At 42.9% G+C, this 22,500-nt stretch overlaps 1 protein-coding gene and 1 long non-coding RNA gene across 2 annotated transcripts in view; both read left to right on the top strand.

The window, feature by feature from the left end:
- LOC137617138 (homeobox protein ceh-24-like) overlaps window positions 1-3,509 on the top strand; it is a 23,203-nt gene extending 19,694 nt beyond the window's left edge. Inside the window, exon 4 of the mRNA XM_068346996.1 lies at window positions 3,134-3,509. Coding sequence (XP_068203097.1) covers window positions 3,134-3,367 — 234 coding nt within the window. The 3' untranslated portion in view covers window positions 3,368-3,509. The remainder of the gene's footprint in view (window positions 1-3,133) is intronic.
- Window positions 3,510-4,051: 542 nt separating this feature from the next.
- LOC137624326 (uncharacterized) overlaps window positions 4,052-22,500 on the top strand; it is a 90,329-nt gene continuing 71,880 nt past the window's right edge. Inside the window, exon 1 of the long non-coding RNA XR_011040719.1 lies at window positions 4,052-4,216. This is a non-coding gene — a long non-coding RNA (uncharacterized lncRNA). The remainder of the gene's footprint in view (window positions 4,217-22,500) is intronic.

The raw sequence follows: 22,500 nt of genomic DNA, 5'->3' as shown, positions 1-22,500 counted from the left end.
TCTCTCTCTCACACTAGTTTGTGTGTGTTTCTGTGATACACACTACAATGTTTTTGGTATCCAAAGGGTTTCCAACCAAATTTTAAATTTCTCTCTCTCTCTCTCTCTCCTCTCTCTCTCTCTCTCTCTCTCTCCTCTCTCTCTCTCTCTCTCTCTCTCTCTCTCTCTCTCACTAGTTTGTGTGTGTTTCTGTGATACACACTACAATGTTTTTGGTATCCAAAGGGTTTCCAACCAAATTTTAAATTTCTCTCTCTCTCTCTCTCTCTCTCTCTCTCTCTCTCTCTCTCTCTCTCTCTCTCTCTCTCTCTCTCTCTCTCAAGTCAAGAATAAGTTAGACATCATGAAAATTTCTAAAGGTTTAAAATGATTCGCTTTACACAACAGTCTTGTTGATTTCTTAAGACAGTTCTTAAAATTAGTTTTATTCGTAATAATATATAAATTAAAATATATCCATTCTTGTGATTTTTTAAACCAAGGCAATAGAGATGAATTATTAAAAATGATTACTGATTAAATTGAGGAGTGTACCTGATAACGCATTTCATGAGAAAAACTTACGATGTTGGTACCCTGATTATTAATTAATTAATGTGGAGACATAGATAGATTGTTTGTTGTTGACATTGCTTCCAAGCATTATTGCTCTAGAAATGTTATTATTATTATTATTATTATTATTATTATTATTGTTGTTGTTGTTGTTGTTATTATTATCATTACCATTATTATTATTATTATTATTATTATTATTATTATTATTATTATTATTATTGTTGTTGTTGTTGTTGTTATTATTATTATTACCATTATTATTATTATCATTATTAGTATTATTATTATTATTATTGTTGTTGTTGTTATTATTATTACTACCACTACTAGCTAAGCTACCACCTTACTTAGAAAAGAAGGATGCTTTAAGCCCAAGGGCTCCAACAAGGAAAAATAGCCCAGTGAGGAAAGGAAATAAATAAGCTACATGGGAAGTAATGAACAAATGAAATTGAATATTTCAAGGATATTCATCTCTTAGTATTCATTTATATTTGTTGGCCGGGGCACCAGCCACCCGTTGAGGTACTGCCGCTAGAGAGTTATGGGGTCCTTTGACTGGCCAGACAGAACTACATTGGACCCCTCTCTCTGGTTACTGTTCACTTTCCCTTTGCCTACACATACACCGAATAGTGTGGCCTATTCTTTACAGATTCTCCTCTGTCCTTATACACCTGACAACACTGAGCTTACCAAACAGTTTTTCTTCACCCAAAGGGTTAACCACTGCACTGTAATTGTTCAGTGGCTACTTTCCTCTTGGTAAGGGTAGAAGTGACTCTTTAGTGTGGCAAGCAGCTCTTCTAGGAGAAAGGCAGTCCAAAATCCTACCCTTGTTCTCTAGTCTTGGGTAGTGCCATAGCCTCTGCACTATGGTTTTCCACTGTCCTTGATTAGAGTTCTCTTGCTTAAGGGTACACCCGGGCACACTATTCTATCTACAGTAATTTCTCTTCCTCTTGTTATGTTAAAGTTTTTATCATTTATATAATAAATATGTATTTTAATGTTGTTACTGTACTTAAAAGATTTTATTTTTCCTTGTTTCCTTTCCTCACGGGACTATTTTCCCAGTTGGGGCCCTTGGGCTTATAGCATCCTGCTTTTCCAACTAGTGTTGTAGCATGGCAAGTAGTAGTAATAATAATAATAATAATAATAATAATAATAATAATAATAATAATAATAGTAATAATAATAATAATAATAATAATAATAATAATAATAATAATAATAATAGAAAATAGTAATAATAATAATAATAATAATAACAATAATAATAATAATAATAATAATAGTAATAATAATAATACTAATGACAATAATGATCATTAATAATAATAATAATAATAATAATAATAATAATGATAATGATAATAAAGATAATAATAATGATAATAATAATAATACTAATGATAATAATGATCATTAATAATAATAATAATAATAATAATGATAGTAAAAACAATAATAATAATAATAATAATAATAATAATAATAATAATAATAATAATAATAATGATAATAATAAAAATAATAATAATGATAATAATAATAATACTAATGATAATAATGATCATTAATAATAATAATAATAATAATAATAATAATAATAATAATAATGATAATAATAATAATAATAATAATCCAGATTTATGTACTTGAAAAGAATTTGGTGATTAATGCTGCCTTTATCATAAATATTTGGTAATCTGATAACAAGTCCACCGTAAAGGTTTATATCTTTTATATTTTTTACTTTAATATATATATATAATCCAGTGAGCAATGTCTTTATTCTTTTATATATCGATATCATGCAATAAATTTGACATTTCAATGTCAAATATATTTTTCCTCTTCTGTATCTTATTCAGGGAACGAAAAATGTGGTTTATAATCGGTTGGATAAAGCCAAGATTTTTCGAGTGATAGATTTTTTGATATTCGAAATCAATGTGAATGAATTAATCTCACTTTTATTTGGATAACCTAAACTTTGTGCCGTTTAGATGGCTTATCTAATATCAATTATATATATATATATATATATATATATATATATATATATATATATATATATATACATATATATATATATATATATATATATATATATATATATATATATATATATATATATATATGTATATATATATATATATATATATATATATATATATATATATATATATATATATATATATATATATATATATATATATATATATATATATATATATATATATATTAGTGTTCACGACCCGCCAAAGATGACAGCTAAATATTGATTTAGATATGCACACACACACACACACACGCACACACACACTTCACCAGGGTATGACTACTCTCCCAACTACCCGAGGGACGGAGAGAACAGTAAGCGATTGGAAAGAGATACCTATCTATCTAAATATCTATCTATCTATTTATATATATATATATATATATATATATATATATATATATATATATATATATATATATATATATATATATATATATAGGCCTATGTGTGTGTGTGTTTACTAATCTACCAAGTACTGAACTATTGTATCTAAATTTTCAGAACGGCGCCGAGGGCCTCCCTTCTGACAGAGGCCCCTCCCCTCAATCCACCCACGAAGGAAGCGGGGACGACCAGGACGAAGACGCCCTTGAGAAGGAGCTGGAGTCCCGAGAGGAGCTGGTCGTTGACGAGGACCAACTCGAACTTGAAGGTGTTCCTTCCTGTAGCAGAAGGACTTGCCTTACTCCAGCAGACCTCAGCGAACTTCCCAAGAAATTGAGATATCAACATTGATTTAATTATAAGCGATTAAATTAATTAAATTTCTTTGCGATTTTAAATGGGGTTGATAATGTATTACAATCCGTGTTTGTTGGTATTTTTTTTTACAAAGAGAAGTCATTATCTATGTCTTATTAGAATAAATAGAAATGAAATTTTATAGAAATTTATCCTTTTCCCCAGTCTTAGAAAAGCCCATGGTTGATATCATTAAAATTTACTTATATTAGAAGTAACAATGCTTTTTTTCATTAAAGTGAAAATATCAATTTATCAAGACTCGAAAATATAACGTTTGTAAACATTTTGAAAGCGAGAGATAGAATGTCACCTATTTCTTTTGTGGCTAATAAGCCTAAATAATCTATTTCACATTTTCTCCTTTTCAAAAGGGAATTATGTTATTCATTTTTTTTCTAGAAAGTTAAGTTAGAAAAGCTGTAAGATCATAAAGTCTACTTACCCCAAAATTGTTTATTCAATGTTATTATTGTTGTTTTTGTAATTCAGTAATACTAATTTTTATGACTTGGTTGATGTTAATTTTTTTATTTTGAATAAATTGAGTTTAGATCTTTGAATTTAGCTTAGTTTATAGCTAATTCTTAAAGGAAAAATGACAAATCATAAGTTGGCAACTTAAACAAAATGCGCAATGGGTCTGACTTTCCTTTAGGTTTTGGCAAAGTTGTTTTGGTTTAGAGTCCCTGTGACGTTTTCTATTGTTGACATGTGGCTACCGTACGAACCTTTTCAAAGTTTTTCATCATTTTATTGTGCATTTGTGAAAGCAGTGTGTACTTGTTCTCATATTTGGACGAAGGACTATTCATTTCTTCAACCTTGATGTCACAAAGTAAGGTAAATATTATGGAATTGAGACTTGGAATTGACCGAGAGGTGCGGTTCAGTACATATATACCAGTGCACCGTCAGTAGTGAACAGAAAGTTCTTGTTGTAGGTTATGGCTCCGGCCCCCCCCCTCCTTTTATTTTACTGATTTCCTGTATTTTGAGGGTACTGATTGGGGATATATTAAGATGGTGAAAAGGTTTGCATAGTGCCATAATTAGTGAGGCTGTACTAGTCAGGGCCACCCATACTAGGTTCGTTTATTAGGAGTTATCAGACAAAAATATCACACCATCACCAATCTACACTTGCCAGCTTAGGGATGAATAAAGACATGTCTGGGCCTTTGTCCTGCAGTGGACTAGAAACGGTTGCATTTGTTGTCGTTGATTTAAGATCTAAATGATGTCACGTTGACATCTGTGACGGGTTGAGATATTAAATATTGCCACCCATGTGGATCGCGTGATATGTAGATATTGTATTGAGGCCTGTAATTTTGATAAAATATCAAAGGTAATTTCTGTTAGGACTCATTAAGAAGCATAAATATATGCCCAAGCATGTTTTAAGTAGTTCCCACAAATTATTAATGAACTTTTAGCAATATTCTCGTTAATTCCTTTCAGGTGAATTCAAGTAATATTTAAATCCAACATGTTGCATCATAATTTCCACACATGTGAAAAGCAAAGAATAAAATGGCTATCAAGCTATATTATTACTTACTGTACTATTTTCAGTGGATTATGCAAAATATATTTTTGAATGTTACAATACATTTTCTTTTGCTTTGAAAATTTTTTGTCATTGTAGAAGGATAGACTAGTCGGTTTTATTATAGTCATTCTTCAGTTTTACTTGAATGATCGCTTTCCCATTTATCGAGTTTTCTCCGTCCACTACATGATGCTGTGCTTTCAAATAACCATGGTTTCCTATGGCTGGTTTCATACGTACCAACAACGGTTGTGTATGGCATTCTCTGTGGTTATCATGGCACACATTTAAAAGCAGCATGTCAGTGTCGTGGATAGCACGAAATATTCACAAAACTCAATGGACTTGTTCAGACAAGACAGCTTTTCACCATCTAGAGTATACGGTGACACAACTTTAGTTGTCTCTTGATCATTGACCAGTGTACACTATTTCTCGCTATTGAAAATGGAAGCTGTGGTCATGTCGTGTGTAATGCACGACGTCGTGGCGTTGTGTAGAATGCACAACGCCACGACGTCGTGCATTCCCACAACGCCACGACGTCGTGCATTCACACAACGCACGACGTCGTGCATTCACACAACGCCACGATGTCGTGGCGTTGTGTAGAATGCACAACGCCACGACGTCGTGCATTCCCACAACGCCACGACGTCGTGCATTCACACAACGCACGACGTCGTGCATTCACACAACGCCACGATGTCGTGGCGTTGTGTAGAATGCACGACATCGTGTGGTTGACAGCGGACGGCAAAAAGTCAGTGCTGTACTTTTGAAAGCGCTTTTATTGTTAATCATTTTGCCAGTCATATATTGTTGGGTTAAGGTTTGGAGGATCTGGCAGTTGATATTTTATAGTATTTTAACGTCTAGTCCAATGCCCAAACCATATACATGTACATTACTGTATTTTTATCGTCATGTGTTTTATCTATTTCTGACCATTAATATTGGGCAAACCACCATATGAATTTTCCTAACCCCCAATATAATAACAATTAAGGGGGAGACCCTAGTGGGAGACCAGGGTTTTGGGCGGGCAAACACCATAAACGAGTGATTTGCAGTATTATGGTAAATAATGCCTCATGAACACAGGATTTTGGAAAATATTTGTTCCTACAAAAATACACCATCAGAATGTTGGGTTTTAAAAGCTACAGATCGGAAAAGATTAGAAAGTTTTGAACTATGGTGTTACAGAAGAGTCCTTAGGATAAGCTGGATTGAGAAAAAGACTAACGTGGAAGTTCTACAAAAGATCAATATCGAAAAAAGATTACTTGACAATTTGGATGAAAGAAAACTAACTTTTATCGGACACCAGGTTCGGAAACACAATACTCTGGAAAGAACGCTACTAATTGGATCAGTCTATGGTACAAGAACGAGAGGAAGGCCTAAAACTAGATTGAGTGACAATACTGTATCATGGAGATGTGCGGGCTAACGATGGTGGAGTTGGAAGGGAAGGCTCAAGACCGGAATGAATGGAGAAGTTTTGTGCAGAGGGCCACGGCCGTTTGACATCGAACACCCCGTACTTGATGATGATGACACAAATACAAATCATAAAGAATGATAAAAGTGAAGCTGGAGTATGCCAGTTAAAACTTTTAACGAGGTAAACAACCAGTACTTGCCGGGATCGGGGAGGCGACTGCCCCCTCGCCGGCCCACATCAAACTCTATTTGATTTCAGTCATTGAAGAGTGCAGATATACTCTCTCTCTGTCTAACTGGAATTTATGGCAGACACTTTTTCTAATTTTTCTTCGTTTTTAGTGTTTATGTGCGAGTGCTTTCATTCATCATGCGTTATGAGGATATGCCCTAGGATACGGACGAAAACCTGCGGTACCTTTATGAAAGGCGTTGATGTTAAGCCTCATTTGCGTTGCTAGGCCTGCAGAGGTATGTTTGCTGAGTCTTCACCTTGCAATGAGTGTAGGATGTGGCCATCCTCCCAGTGGGTGAAGTTTGGCAGGAGGAAGGTGAAGGCCAGGCCAGCTTGTTTTTAGCCCGGATCTCTCGCCTCACTCATATTAGTGATTTCCTCTGGAGCCGCTTGTGCAGTAGTGATGGCACTTTTACTCGAGTAATCCCAGGGACAAGGGGATGTGGCCCTTTTTCCCAGACATATAAGCTTATTTGTCCCTTCTCATCTTGGGAGCTGAACTCTCTCTGCTCCCCCAAAAATTTTGTCTGTAAATCCAAGCTATTATATTAATACACATACACAAAAAAAATATGTATTCTGTACATAACAATCAAGGACCGAGTTAGAATTCACCTTCTGACAGTTGAATAGTCCTGCTGCACAGGCTTCTCTGCCCCAAAAATTTGAGTCTGCCCAAATGTTGGGGGTTGTGCTGCAGCACCCCCAGCCCCTGTCTCATATGCCTATGCCTAGAGAGATGGTGGCTTTCCCTCCTCAGGGTAAGTTTTCTTTTGCAGAAGGCAGATGTATTACGGGTGCTGTTGCCATCTCTCAGCATCCAGGGATCCCCGTTAGAGACAACCTCAGCAGTTCTTGTTTTGAGGCGACTAGTGCAGGACATTGGCCCAGAAGTGTCTCTTCAGGTAGAAATCCCACCTTCTTCAGATGGTGCCATAGGAGAGGAGCTTCCCCCGCCTCTGCCTCCAACTTCCAGAAAGCTTCAAGGGCAGCAATCCATCACCCTTCTCGCAAGCGTGCTCCTCAGGCTGCACTACAGCCCCCTCACGATTCGTCGTCTCCAGAGGCTGGTCAGAAGCAATCTTCTCGTGGGCGCTCTCCTTCACAGCTGCCCTTTTTCGGCTTCCAGCCTTTTGCCTTTTGGTTCTTCCAGAGGGCCTTTTGAACCTTCATTGAGAGCATCTTCCTACAGTGCTTCTCCTTCATCCTGTTGATCGGTCTCCTTGCAAGCACAATGCTAAGTGCTCTTCTAGTAGGGCTTGTTCACCCTCTCCTGCTAATTGTACTACTACTACTCTCGCTAAGCACAACAGTTCCAGTGCTTCACCCCTCCCAGCTCGCTGTTGGTATCGTTGCTCCTTGCAAGCTTCTGGCAGGTGCTCTTCCATAGACTCTTCCATGTCTCCCAGCAGGTCTCACAAGCAGAGGAATCACTTTTCTAGGAAGTCCATACATTACGCAGTGCTAATTCTCATTGGCGTGGCAGGCGCTCTTGACTCTGAATCCAGCCACGGTTCTGGGTCCAGCAAAGCCTCGCCACCTTTTTGGTCCAAGGGTTTCTCGCCTTCGTTTTCCAGTTGGCTCTTTCCTTCGCGTTCCAGTTGGTGCTTGCCTCTGAGTTCCATTCGGCACTTGCCTTTGTGTTAGTTGGCACTTGCGCTCGAGTTAGTTGGTGCTCGCTCTTGCGCTTGCTTGGTTACTGAAACTCCTCTTGTGCAATTGCTCTGATCATGCTCTGAGGATGACACTTATGCCTCTTTGTCCAAGTGGTCTCGCTCCAATTGTGATAAGTGCTCTACTCCTGCACAATCCAGAAGGAAGGACTGTGCACCCCAATTAGGTGGGTCATTATTTTGGGAATATTTTTTAATTTTGTATAAAGAAAAATAGCTATATATTGAGCAGTGTGTGTATTTTAAACAAAATCAATGACCTAAATACAGGAGGTCCTCGGGTTACAACAGGGATCAGTCTCTATGCCACGTTGGAGGTCTATTTTCGTTGGAAGTCTTTATATACAGTACATAACATACTGTTTGTTTGTACATTTACAGTCAGCTCCTCCTAGTGGAGAAGTTTTATCAGAGGCAGGTTTGATCTCTTTAACTCTGAATTGGTTTACTCTACAAACTGTTCATGATATCCGTAGGTTCTACAATGGCTTCCATCAGGAAGGAGGATGTTATGCTGTACATTCATTAGACCTGAAGGATACCTATTTTCAAATACATATCTATCAATGCTGGAAATATTTACAATTTCTACCTGTTCAAGGCTCCTTGTTTCTGTGTTCACTCGCATGTTCATCATAGTGTCGGCTTAGGGCCATTCTCTTGGGGTACTGTACATCCGTTCAGTTATCTAAACAATTATTTGAGTCTGCAGATCTCAAGGTCATAATTACTCCTTTTTTTTTTTTTGTACTCTGATGATTGCAAGGGTTGCGGATGCCTGGTGGAAATGTCCCTGGCCGGGGATCGCCAGACAAAGGTCTAAGTCCCGCTCAAGCTTGCTAGTTTCCTGTAGTGTCTGCAACCTCACCATCCTTGTGAGCTAAGGATGGGGAGTTTGTTTTGGGGGAGCCTATAGGTCTACCTGCTGAGTCATCAGCAGCCACTGCCTGACCCTCCCTGGTTGGAAAGGGGACTTGGCTGCTGTGTATATGTATATATGGTCAGTCTCTTGGGCAGTGTCCAACTAACTAGAGCATTATCACTGTCCCTTGCTTCTGCTATTCATGAATGGCCTTTAAACTTGGGAATGATGATTGAAATAGTAGGAATGAATCCTTCCGTGGCTCAACATTTCCTGACATGAACAATTGCTCAGCTTTTACAGCAGTTCTGTTTGTGCATTTGACCATGTTAATCATCTGACCCTTTTAGCAAACTTGACCAGATGGGAGTAGGTGGCTGTTTTCTTATCATTATTGGATTTTTAAGCAATAGATTACAGATAGTAGTTGTTGAGGGGCACCGGCACCATGTTAGTGTCTATAGGACTGTAATATCAGGTGTTCCTCATGAGCCAAGAACACTACCCTTGAGGAACACCAGATATTACATTTCTATAGACACCAATATGGTGCCTTTCAACAATTACTGTCTAATCTATTGCTTAAAAATCCAATAATGATGAGAAAACACCCACCTACTCCCATCTGGTCAAGTTTGCAAAAAAGATTTGATGATTAATATGGTCAGAGGCAGAAATAGAATAAAGGCCAATCATAAATGTCCTGACCACAATCAAAGGCTATTTGTTGAGTGTTTGAATTTTATGAAGGGCATTGCATGCTTAAGTCCATTGCAAAAGCCAAACAAAAACTCTTGATTACTTTCAGTTTACCTTGGGAACAGATGATTACTTTCAGTATACCTACATGACGTCCCAAAAGACTTTGAAAAAACTAGATAATATGGGAGCTATGGAAATTAGGTGGTTATCAGCATTTACCAAATTGAGTAACATTGCTAATTCTCAAACAAATGCAAAAAAACCTCTTCTTGCTAACTTGTGGAAATTAACAGACAACTTTAGAGCAAAGAAATCTGTCTTTATAAAAAATCAAAGGAAAAGTACCATTTGGGTCTACGCCTCCATAAGCATCTAGGTCTATCAAGTGTTTTAAATTTCACTAGACCAAAATGCTTAGTTTGTTTAACTTCAGAAAAATAGGAACGAAGAAAATAGCCTCTCATTACTCTGCTTACAGTCAGCACAATAGCCAAAATATACAATACTGTAATATCAATTTGTTCCGTAACCGAAATACAAACCACGCTATTTACATAGGGTATTACTTTCGGTGTAGCTGAATGACGAGCCATTAGATTTTTAACGAGGGTTAACTACCCTCTCGCTAGTTAGCGAGGGGGTAGGGGAGGGGTAGCTAGCTACCCCTCCCCCCTCACACACCGGTGAACTGATTCACTTCACTTTTGGCTCGGGTAATGATCAGACGTGTCTGTCTCACCCTCGCTTTTTTGACAGCCTTAATCTTTTTTTGCTTTTTCTTGTAGCTTGTGTGTTTGGAAGTTGGCCTCTCTCTCTCTATCATGCGGAAGTGCCCTGGCTTACCCGACCGCCCTTGTGGGACGTTCATGTCGGCGGTCGAGACGGACCCTCACACCTTGTGTCCGTACTGCAGAGGTCAACGGTGTGATAGGGATAAAAGTTGTAGGGAGTGGTCTACCTTCCAGTGGGAGAGGTTTTCCCGGCGACGTAAGAAGAAGTCTAGGCGTGACCTTTCTCCTTCAAGGGCTTCTTTGAAGAAGGAAGGTTCCAAAGACACTTCTTCCATTGCCCGAACCTCCTCCGAAGCTCACACTCGATCGGTCTCTCGTGAGATGCCGTCGAGTGGTAGCGTAGGCCTTTCTTTTGTTGACCAACCTCGGGGTTCGGGAGAAGGAGTTGCCTCCCATAGCGAGGCAGCTCCTCCTCCTCCTCCTCCTCCTCCTCCTCCTCCTCCTCCTCCTCCTCCGGGGGAGGATATTGGTAACTCTGTTGCTAATGATGATCTTTTGCAGCTTTGGGCTTCCTTGGGGCTTAAGGGCTCGCCCTCCAGGGAAGCCCTGTTTGACCTGATCCAGTTGGGTGCAGCTGTCAAACAGTCGCCGGTAATAGCAGAGGTAGATCCTCTGTCTATTGTCGACGTTGTTGTGGCAGAGACTTCCGACGGGTCGGGTCAAACCCCTGCTGTTGTTGCGGATGTTGCTGAAGGCTCAGTTCCCCCCTCCGAACATGCTTCGAGGGAGTAGCTGAGTCCAACGGTCTCTCCTGCGGGTGATTCTCCCCCTCGGGGGAGTTCACTGACAGAGACTGCTCTTCGGAGGACCGACGATGGTGTTGCTGCCCCTCGAGGTCGTCTTCGCCGTAAGGCTCACCCTCCTCTTTGCCGTAGAGGCCTTCCTTCTCCCTACAAGGGAGTTAGGAGGCGCCTCTTCGGTTCATCGCCTTCGACGTCCCCCGCAGAGGATCATCCTCGATGTGAGCAGACTGTTGCAGCTGCATCTCTAAACCTCTCAGCAGATCGTCCACAATCTCCTACGCCTGCCATACCTGGGAGTCTTCCTTCTCCGTTCCTGGACGCAGATGCGCAGTGGGCGCCAACGTACCCCGTTATCCAACGGGCAACGGTCCCTTCGGGGCAAAAGGGCTTATCTCGCAATGTGAGTAAGTTCTTTAAGTGCCAGGTTTTACCTGCGCGCCCACGCCAAGCGCGCAGTAGCGCGCAAGCGCTCTCCTGCTATAGCTGAGGACCAGCCTTCTTCGGACTCAACGCGCAAGCGATCTCCTGTAGCTGAGTCATCTCTCCGTAGATCTCCTGCTCGCCAGCGCTCACCTGCGTGCCAGCGCTCTCCTGCTCGTCAGAGATCTCCTGAGCGCCCACAATCGCCTACTCGCCAGCGCACATCTGCGCGCCCTGTTTCTTATGCGCGCCCACGATCTCCGGATCTGGGCGCAGGCAAGGAGATTCTTCCTTCGCCGCCTCGCCTATGATCACCTGCGCGCCCTCAGATCTCGCCTGCGCGCCATCACGCGCTCTCACCTGTGAGCACTTCTAGATTGGAACGAGACACTGCGCGCCGCGCCCACGAGAAGTGTCCTATGCGCGCCCACGAGCGTTCTCCTGTGCGCGTTACTACTCCTTCTGGTTCTGCGCCCCAGCTGTTTTCTCCTGACCGCGCACCTGCGCGCCAGCGATCTCTTGCGTGCCCGCGCGATCCTTTGCCTGCGCGCAAGCTCTCTCCAACGCGCCCACTCTTTTGATCGCCGAAGGTCTCCTACGCTCCCACGCGCTATCTCTCCTGTGCGCAGTCGGTCACCTCCATGCCCTACGCGCCATCGCTCGCCTGCGCGCCGTCGTTCTCCCGGCTGCCAGAGCTCGCCCTTAAAACCACGCGCACCCTCACCTGCGCGCCTACGCGCACTTTCGCCTGTGCTCGCGCGTCCACGCGCCCTCTCGCCCACGCGCCAATGCGCCCCTTTGCCCACGCGCACCCGCGCTTTCATCTCCGCGTGCATGTGCGCCAACGTTCGCCTGCGCGCGAACCTGTGATTTTACCATCGCGAGAGCGCCAGCGCGATCTCGACCGCGATTCCCGCCGGGTTTCGCAGCGCGGGCAACCTTGCGAGTCTTCAGGAGCGTGTACTTCCCGATCATCGTCTTCACGATCTCCCCCCCCGTAAGCGCAGAACAGCGCACTTGCAGGAAGAGGAAAAATCTTCAGAGAGGTCTAGGCAACACTCATCATCATCTTCTTTTCAGGCAGGCCCTGTAGTGTCTACTCCAAAGGATCGCCCGATCCCCTTCCCTCCAGCGGGAGTCGCTGACACTGCGTCTGTCAGCTGTCAGCCTTGGTTTGGGTCCCTGATCAGAGCGGTCGTCCAGGCTGTTAAGCCGGCCCTCGCTGATCTGGGCCTCAAACCAACGGTAGCCTCGTCTCCGCTGAAGAGGAAGAGAGAAGTAGACTTTGTGGTGACTTCTCCTAGGGTTAAACTGGCTCCTAAGAAGTCCGTCAGGAAGGCCCCTTCTCCCTCTCAGACGTTTTCTCCTTCTCCTGTGGACGAAGCCTTTCCGTCCTCAGGAGAATCCAGCGAGGCGAGACAATTGGGCACCAATGGGAGGAACCCTACCTCGAGTAGGAGAATAGTTCCGTGGGGGGGGGGGGGGGCAGGGAGGAGCCCTCAGAGGGAGCCCAAGGACTCAAAGACCGTCCCAAAGTCTTCTTCCCGGATTCGACCAGAGCCAGCAAGACCCCAGGAGAATGTCCACGTGTCCCCCCAAGTAGAGCAGTTGGGGACAGGATACTTTGCTGCCAGTCCACCAGGAGGAGAGCAGCATGAGTCAGAGCATGCCTTCTGGCAGGTCCTGAATCTGATGAGGCAACTCAACAGGTTCAAGGACCCGGAGACCGCCCCTCACGAAGGCAAGGATACGGTCCTGGACCAAGTCTACGGCACTCAAAACCCTCGAAGGCCAACGCGTCTTTGCCCTGGTTCCAGGGGGTAAAGAGCGCCAGAGACAAGGTTGAGGGCCAGCTCTCCGAACTCGCCTCCTCCAGCCGTTCCCCTGCCGGTAACAAACTCCTCCCACCTCCTCCTGTACAACAGTGGAGGTACTTCGAGATCATGGGGGAGCCTTGTTTAGCTCTTCCTCTCCATCATTCTGTGGAAGAGCTTACCAGGGGAATTTCCCTTGAGAAACACTCCGCCCGGCAGGTGACATTCTCGGCTACAGAGATCTTGAGCCAGGAGAAAGTCGCAAAGTGTGCCATGCAGGCCACTTCATGGCTGGATGTCTGGCTGGGGTCTCTGGGCATCCTGTTGCGATCCGAGGACACACGCACCATCGAGTTTCTGGCTCACAAAGTTTCGAACTTGTGGGCAAACTCGATCCTTAAGCGTCGTGATGCGGTGACCGAGAGGTTCCACTTGAAGGTCCCAGCCGTGGATGTCTGCAAGCTCAGACACTCTTCTATCCTTGGAAAGAGCCTGTTTGAGCCCAAGGATGTGGAACGGACTGCTGAGAGGTGGAGGAAATCGAATCATGATTCTCTCCTCCAAAGGGCTCTTACATCCAGACCCTACAAGCCTCCAGCACCTCTACAACAACAGCCTTGTCAGTCTAGGACATTGAAACCGGCTCCGGCAGCAAAGGCAAAGGTGTGCAAACAGCAGCCCTTTCCTGTCAAAGACAAGAAGGGCAGAAAGTCCTCCAGGGGAGGCAGGAATCCTAGAGGGAGCGGCCGAGGCCGCAAACGCTAGGATTGGCAATCCCCCTGCATGTCCACCAGTGGGGGGATGCCTGCAAAGTTGCGCGTTCAGGTGGCAGCAACTCGGGGCCGATTCCTGGACGATCTCCGTGATCAGCCAAGGATATCGCGTCCCGTTCATAACATCTCTCCCTCCCGACAGCGAATCCAGGGTCGTTGAGCTCCTATGCCATGGGATCGGCGAAGGGGCTAGCCCTTCGGGCAGAAGTCGAGACCATGCTCAAGAAGGATGTTCTCCAAGAGGTCGTCGACGGGTCCTCAGGCTTCTTCAGTCGACTCTTTCTTGTAAAGAAGGCGTCTTGAGGCTGGAGACCCGTCATCGACCTCTCAGCCCTGAACAAGTTTGTCAAATAAACTTCGTTCAGCATGGAGACAGCAGACACGGTCAGACTTGCAGTGAGACCGCAAGACTTCATGTGCACACTGGATCTGAAGGACGCGTACTTCCAGATCCCAATCCATCCGTCTTCCAGGAAGTACTTGAGATTCAGCCTAGACAACAAGATCTACCAGTTCAAGGTGCTGTGTTTCGGTCTCTCCACAGCACCACAGGTGTTCACCAGAGTGTTCACCCTGATATCTTTGTGGACACACAAGATCGGCATCCGTCTCCTTCGCTACCTGGACGACTGGCTGATCCTGGCAGACTCGGAGTCGACCCTTCTTTGACACCGAGACAAGCTTCTGGGACTTTGCCAAGATGTAGTATCATGGTAAATCTCGAGAAGTCTTCTCTGCTTCCATCTCAACGACTGGTATATCTAAGCATGATATTGGACACCAATCTCCACAAAGCCTTTCCATCAGACGACAGGATAGCAAGGCTGAGGAGGGTCGCAGATCCTTTCCTCAGATGAGAAGAGCTTCCAGCCTAATCTTAGTTACGTCTCCTAGGTCACCTGTCTTCCTTGGCCCGTCTAGTTCCATACGTCTGCCTCAGGATGAGATCCCTGCAATGGCGGCTCAAGTCCCGGTGGAATCAAGGCAACGATTCCCCGGACGTTCTGGTCTCTATGGGGCCTGCGGAACGGACGGACCTGCAGTGGTGGTTGACCGACGAAAACCTTCGAAAGGGAGTGGATCTTCTCGTCCTCCCCCGGATTTGATGCTGTTCTCGGACGCGTCAAAAGAAGGGTGGGGGGCCCACGTTCTGAACCAGAGGATCTCAGGCCTATGGTCAGACTCAGAAAAGTACCTCCACATCAATCTGCTAGAAATGAAGGCCGTATATCTGGCTCTTCAACAGTTCCAACAGATCCTGGCGGGTCACTCCGTGGTGGTGATGAGCGACAACACCACAGTAGTGGCTTATATCAACAAGCAGGGAGGTACCTTTTCACAACAGCTATCCCATCTTGCAGTAGAAATACTGAGATGGACCAAAGTCCACTCGATTCCACTATTAGCGCGCTTCATTCCGGGCAAAAGGAATGTGCTCGCCGACAGTCTGAGCAGAGCATCGCAGATAGTGAGTACCGAGTGGTATTTGGATCCTCTAGTAGCCAACAAAGTCCTGACTTTGTGGGGTTCCCCGACAGTGGACCTGTTCGCGACAGCCTTGAACTTCAAGCTGCCGCTGTACTGCTCCCCAGTCCCGGACCCCAAGGCACTCTGGCAAGATGCCTTCCAACAACGGTGGGACATCGACGTCTACGCCTTCCCACCATTCTGTCTGATGAGAAGGGTGCTCAACAAGACCAGACTATCGGTCAACCTGTCAATGACCTTGATAGCTCCGCTATGGCATCATGCAGAGTGGTTCCCGGACCTTCTGCAGCTCCTAACGGAACTCCCGAGAGAACTTCCCCTATAACACGAGCTTCTCAAGCAACCACACTGCAACATCTTCCACAAAGCCGTAGCATCGCTTCGACTTCATGCCTGGAGACTATCCAGCATCTCTTAACAGAGAGAGGCTTTTCGCAACTTGTGATGTCTCGACACATGCGAAAGTCATCTGCAGGGGTCTACCAGGCGAAGTGGAGAATCTTCTGTGGTTGGTGTCGTGGGAGGGGTATCTCTCCCCTCGATGCCACTATTCCAGTAATAGCGGAATTTCTTGTATATTTGCGGGAGGAAATGCGTCTTTTGGTCTCGGCGGTGAAAGGCTATCGCTCAGCCTTAAGCTTGGCCTTCAGGTTGAAAGGAATAGACATTTCTTCCTCGCTGGAACTTTCTTTGCTCATACGAAGCTACGAACTTACCTGCCCTCAGTCGTAAGTGAGACCACCTCCATGGAACGTGGTTCTGGTTTTCAGAGCTCTTAAGAATCCCCCTTTCGAACCATTACGCCAGGCTTCTGATCGTCACCTGACTTGGAAGACGGTGTTCCTGCTCGCCCTGGCTTCAGCCAAGTGTGTCAGTGAACTTCATGGTCTCTCGTACGACGTCGCCCATTCAAGGGGATGGGTAGAGGTAACTTTCAGGTTCGTCCCTGAGTTTGTAGCTAAGACACTCAAAATCCTGGAGTTCCGGACCCACGGTTCGACTCCTTCAGGATTTCGAGTCTTCGTTCTGTAACTGATGACCCAGTCCATCTCCTACTATGCCCAGTAAGGAGTATGAGGCGTTATCTTAAAAGAACAGCTGCAGTTCGTCCTCGCGTGCAAGCCGTGTTTGTGAGCACAGGAAGGACGAAGAGGATGGTCACCAAGAATACCATCTCAGCTTAGATTCGAAGGGTCATCCATCATGCCCTGAATCCAGACCCTACTCCGTCACGTCGCCCTAGAGCGTCACTTCTCTGTGACGCAGGTTCTACAAGCTGGGGTCTGGAAGCGTCAAACGACCTTCACAGCCCACTACCTGCAGGACATGACCCACAGGAGTCTCGATACTTTCTCTATCGGCCCTGTGGTGGCTGCTCAACAGCTGGTCTAACCTCAGGCTCCTTAATGGACAGGTAGCAGAAGGTTGAGGGCATTGTTACCGGGTTTTAGACTGCATGAATGAAAAAGTATGTCTGGCCCTTACTCTTGTCTTCATCCTCCCCTCTCTTGGGGAAAGCAGCATCCTGGGTTCTCTGCATAGCTGACCTCAAACCACTGCAGGTAAACCATGCTTCCTTGTGTTCCTAATATTAATATAATACTGTCGCGTCCCCCATACCCTGACGAGGTGGTATTGGGAACGTCCTAGCCTAGAATTCCATCTAAAGGACTCCAGGTCAACTTCCTAGGACGAGTCACACTTCATTCCTTCACACACAAGCTTATGTAGGCCGCACGTTCCTTGTGGAGCAAGGAATTTGCGAGGTGCAGGGACTCCTTTTCTCGAGTGCTACTCACTCGGATTCTGAGTCCCCGGGCAAAAGCCAAAGCGAGTAAGGCTGGGACTTTCCACCCTACCTAAGGGTTAAGTTACCCTATGTAAATAGCGGGGTTTGTATTTCGGTTACGGAACAAATGACAAATTCGGAGATAATTTGTATTTTTCCTAACCATACAAACCTTAGCTATTAACACATATTTGCCCGCCAGCCCTGTCCCCCGTGAAGTCCTACCTCTAAGCGAAGTGAATAAGTTCACCGGTGTGTGAGGGGGGAGGGGTAGCCAGCTACCCCTCCCCTACCCCCTCGCTAACTAGCGAGAGGGTAGTTAACCCTCGTTAAAAATCTAATGGCTCGTCATTCAGCTACGCCGAAAGTAATACCCTATGTAAATAGCTAAGGTTTGTATGGTTAGGAAAAATACAGATTATCTCCGAATTTGTCATTTTCTCACTCATTCCACTGGCTGAGGACCATGTGGTCCTTAGCTACCTCTTCAATACTCCGCTATTCTTCCGTATCTAGTGAGATATCATGCCAGAGGCCAGGTGCTTCTATTCCACGTCTCATAACATTATCTTCCCACCTCACGAGTGGTTTCCCCACAGGTCGTCTTCCCTCTGGTCTTTCAAGCATCACTAATCTGGCAGTCCTACTAGACTCCATTTGGGCTACATGTCTAGTCCACCACAGCCTTTTTACTATTACAATGTTGATTAGTAAGGGTAGCTCTGATAATTTTTACAATTCATGGTTGTCTCCCCATTGTCAAATCTCATTGTTGTAATATACTGGTCCCCATATTCTTCTCAGTACTCCATTTTCAAAATACAAAGTGTGTCTGCTCAAATTCTCTAGTTAACCTCTATGTTTTACAACTATACGTCAAGATAGCCCTCACTCTTGTTGTGTAGGTTATTAATTTAGTTTTGTCTACTCAAATTTTTGGACTTGAAAATTTCTTTGTGTCCAGAAGCACCTTTAGAACTTTCAAATAGAACAGACACTCTTTCTGGCAAGATAAGTTATTTTAAGTTCTTCTATACTGTTTTCTGTGGTTGTTATATGTTTCTGAAACTTTTATGACCGTATCAGCAGAAGATAGTGGTAAAGGTTCTGTACTATACGGTACTTTACTAGTGTTTTTGCCTAGTATTACTGAAGGTTCTGATGTTGAAGTAACAGAGTTTGAACCCATCTAGTATGGTTAAAACCTGGTACAGCGATGAATACCCTTAACCAAGTATCCCTCTTTCTTCCCTCTTCTTTTTTGTCTCGAACATGTTATAGTCCACGTTTATGTTATACTGCCATGCCCCATCACCAGTTCTGATTCTCCTAGCATGATTACAGTTATGTTTTTGCCCGTTAGTTTGTAAACGACTTCCGGGCCACAACTTTACGCATATAGTGAAACTTTCAGGGATTAATTTTGTTTAGACATGGAAGTGATTTAGTTTTGAAAGTCTTAGGTAAAAAGTGCAGGTCAAGTAAAAGGTCGACTGAATTAACCCTAACCTTAACCCCAAGTTTGCACATGATTATCACAGACTTCAATTATGCCTATTGTTTAAACTTGATTGTGGGGAAAGGCAAGCTGGTTTTGAGACTCTTGATAAAGATTCTGTACAAGAGGAATCTTCATCAAAGCTCAACTAATCTTAGAAGAGAGAGAGAGAGAGAGAGAGAGAGAGAGAGGAGAGAGAGAGAGAGAGAGAGAGAGAGAGAGAAAGTCTTGATGAAGATCCTGTACAAGAGGAATCTTCATCAAAGCTCAACTCATCTTAGGAGAGAGAGAGAGAGAGAGAGAGAGAGAGAGAGAGAGAGAGAGAGAGAGAGGAGAGAGAGAGAGAGAGAGAGTCCTGATAAAGATCCTGTACAAGAGGAATCTTCATCAAAGCTCAACTCATCTTAGGAGAGAGAGAGAGAGAGAGAGAGGAGAGAGAGAGGAGAGAGAGGAGGAGAGAGAGAGGAGAGAGAGAGAGAAAGTCTTGATAAAGATCCTGTACAAGAGGAATCTTCATCAAAGCTCAACTCATCTTAGAGAGAGAGAGAGAGAGAGAGAGAGAGAGAAGAGAGAGAGAGAGAGAGAGAGAGAGTCTTGATGAGGATCCCTGTACAAGATGAATCGTCATCAAAGCTCAACTCATCTTAGAAAAAGAGAGAGAGAGAGAGAGAGAGAGAGAGAGAGAGAGAGAGAGGAGAGGAGAGAGAGAGAGGAGAGAGAGAGAGAGAGCCTTGCCTTATTGCCTTATTTTTTGTTTGGGTTCCCCCAGGTCCCTCAGTGTGAGGCACCTCGTATATCCACCAGAGAGTTGCTAATGCATCTTCTGGTGTATTTTTGCATCTTCCAGTCTTGGATGGTCTGGGATGCATCTTAGGTATTTATCGAGCTTATTCTTAAACACATCTACGCTCACTCCTGATATGTTTCTTAGATGAGCTGGCAGCACATTAAATAGTCGCTGCATTATCGATGCTGGTGCGTAGTGAATTAATGTCCTGTGCGCCTTTCTTAGTTTACCTGGAATATTTTTGGCACTATTAATCTACTTCGGCTTGCTCTTTCTGATATTTTAAGCTTCTTGATGTTTTCAGTAATTCCTTCTATTTGCTTCCATGCTTGTATTATCATGTAGAGTTCTCTTCTCCTTTCTAGACTGTATAGTTTTAAAAATTGCAGTCTTTCCCAGTTGTCAAGGTCCTTAACTTCTTCTATTCTAGCAGTAATAGGACCTTTGTACACTCTCAATTTGCGCAGTATCCTTTTGGTAGTGGTGGGTACCATATCACATTGCAGTACTCGAGTGTACTACGTACATAAGTTTTGTAAAGCATAATCATGTGTTCAGCTTTTCTTGTTTTAAAGTGTCTGAATAACATTCCCAATTTTGCTTTACATTTAGCCAACAGTGTTTGCTATTTGGTCATTGCATAACATATTCCTATTTACATTACACCAAGGTCTTTAATGCTTCCTCGTTTGTGATTGTCTCATTATTAGGTCCCTTGTATGCATACACCATTCCTTCTCTGTTTCCATAATTTATTGATTCGAATTTATCGGAGTTAAATACCATCCTATTTATCTCCGCCCATTCATATATTTTGTTTAGATCTCTTTGTAGTGAGTTCCTATCTTCATCACAAGTAATTTCTCTACTTATTCTTGTGTCATCGGCGAAACTTCTCACTACGGAGTTTTCAACATCACAGTCTATGTCTGAGATCATAATAACAAATAGCAGTGCAGCTAATACCGTACCTTGGGGCACACCAGATATTACCTGGGCTTCATCTGATTTCTCGTCATTTGCAACCACTATCTGTTTTCTGTTTTGCAGGAATTCTTTTACCCATTTTCCTATCTTTCCCACAATATTATGCTTTCTCATTTTTTTCTCCAATATGTTATGGTCTACCTTGTCAAAGGCTTTTGCAAAATCTAGATAGATCACATCTGTGTCTTTTTCATATATCATATTATTGTATATGTTTTCATAGTGAGCTATCAGTTGGGTCTGTGTACTTTTTCCAGGTACGAACCGTGTTGACCCATATTAAACAAATTATTTTTGACCAAATGGTTCATTATTTTCTTTTTTATTACCCTCTCATACACTTTCATAATATGTGATGTTAGACTAACAGGTCTATAATTGCTTGCCTCTAGTCTTGATCCACTTTTGAAGATAGGGGTTATATAAGCTAATTTATGTTTAACATATATCTCGCTCATATCTATACTCTGTCTTAGCAGTATTGCAAGTGGCTTCGCGATAGTGTTTGCAGTTTTTTTTAACAAAATCGCTGGAACTCCATCTGGTCCGGCTGCCGATCCATTTTTAATTTCGTTTATAGCCGTGACAATATCTGCTTCATTAATATCTATATCCGTTAGATATTCAACATTTTCTTCTCTCATTTCTGTTTCATTATTCTCATTCGCAATTCTTGGCGTGAACTCACTCTTATATTTTTCTGCTAATATGTTGCATATTTCCTTTTTTTCATTCGTTAGCCGTCCTTCAATTCTTAGAGGGCCTATTTCTATTCTCCTTTTATTCATCTTTTTTGCATAGGAGTAAAGTACTTTGGGGTTTCTTTTTATATTTTGAAGTGTCCTTTCTTCTAAGTCCCTTTTTTCATTTTCTTTCGACTGTATAATCTTTTGTTCTGCAATTTTCTATCTTACATTTTATTTCCCTCATTTTCCACACATTTTTTTTCTTTTGCAAGATTTTTCTTCCACTTTTTAATTTTCTGAAATAAGATCCTTCTGTCTCTTGGTATGCACGTCTTTTGTTTATTGTTTTTTTTCGGTACATATTTTTCAAACAATTTTCTCCAGTATTTTTGTAACAGTATATCCGTATTTACCTGTATATTATCACTTATAAATACATTTTTCCATTCTTTATCCAGTTCTTCATTTATTTCTGACCATTTTATATTCTTACTGTAAAAAGTTATATTTTCCATATCCTTCCCAAAGTTTTGTGTTTTTATTAATTCTGTGATCACTTGCTTTGGAATGAACTATCAATTCTATGACATTGTGGTCTGAAATTCCCGTGTTATACACTATTATTTCTTTAACATAATTCACCTCATTCACAAATACTAGATCTAGGACATTTTCCTTTCTTGTTGGAATGTGGTTTATTTGTTGCATATTATGTTCTAATAGCATATCTTGAAGCTTTTCAAATTGCCTCTTATCTTCTGCGCTACTATTACTATCTTTTTTATATGTATACATACAACCACTTTCTTCTATCCGTTCTTTCCAATCCACGAAAGGAAAGTTAAAATCTCCGGATAGGAGTATATTCCAGTCTT

The sequence above is a fragment of the Palaemon carinicauda genome, chromosome 2 (genome assembly GCF_036898095.1).
Source record: "Palaemon carinicauda isolate YSFRI2023 chromosome 2, ASM3689809v2, whole genome shotgun sequence".
NCBI classification, from domain to species: Eukaryota; Metazoa; Arthropoda; class Malacostraca; order Decapoda; family Palaemonidae; genus Palaemon; species Palaemon carinicauda.
This window is presented reverse-complemented; position numbering and strand designations above follow the sequence as displayed.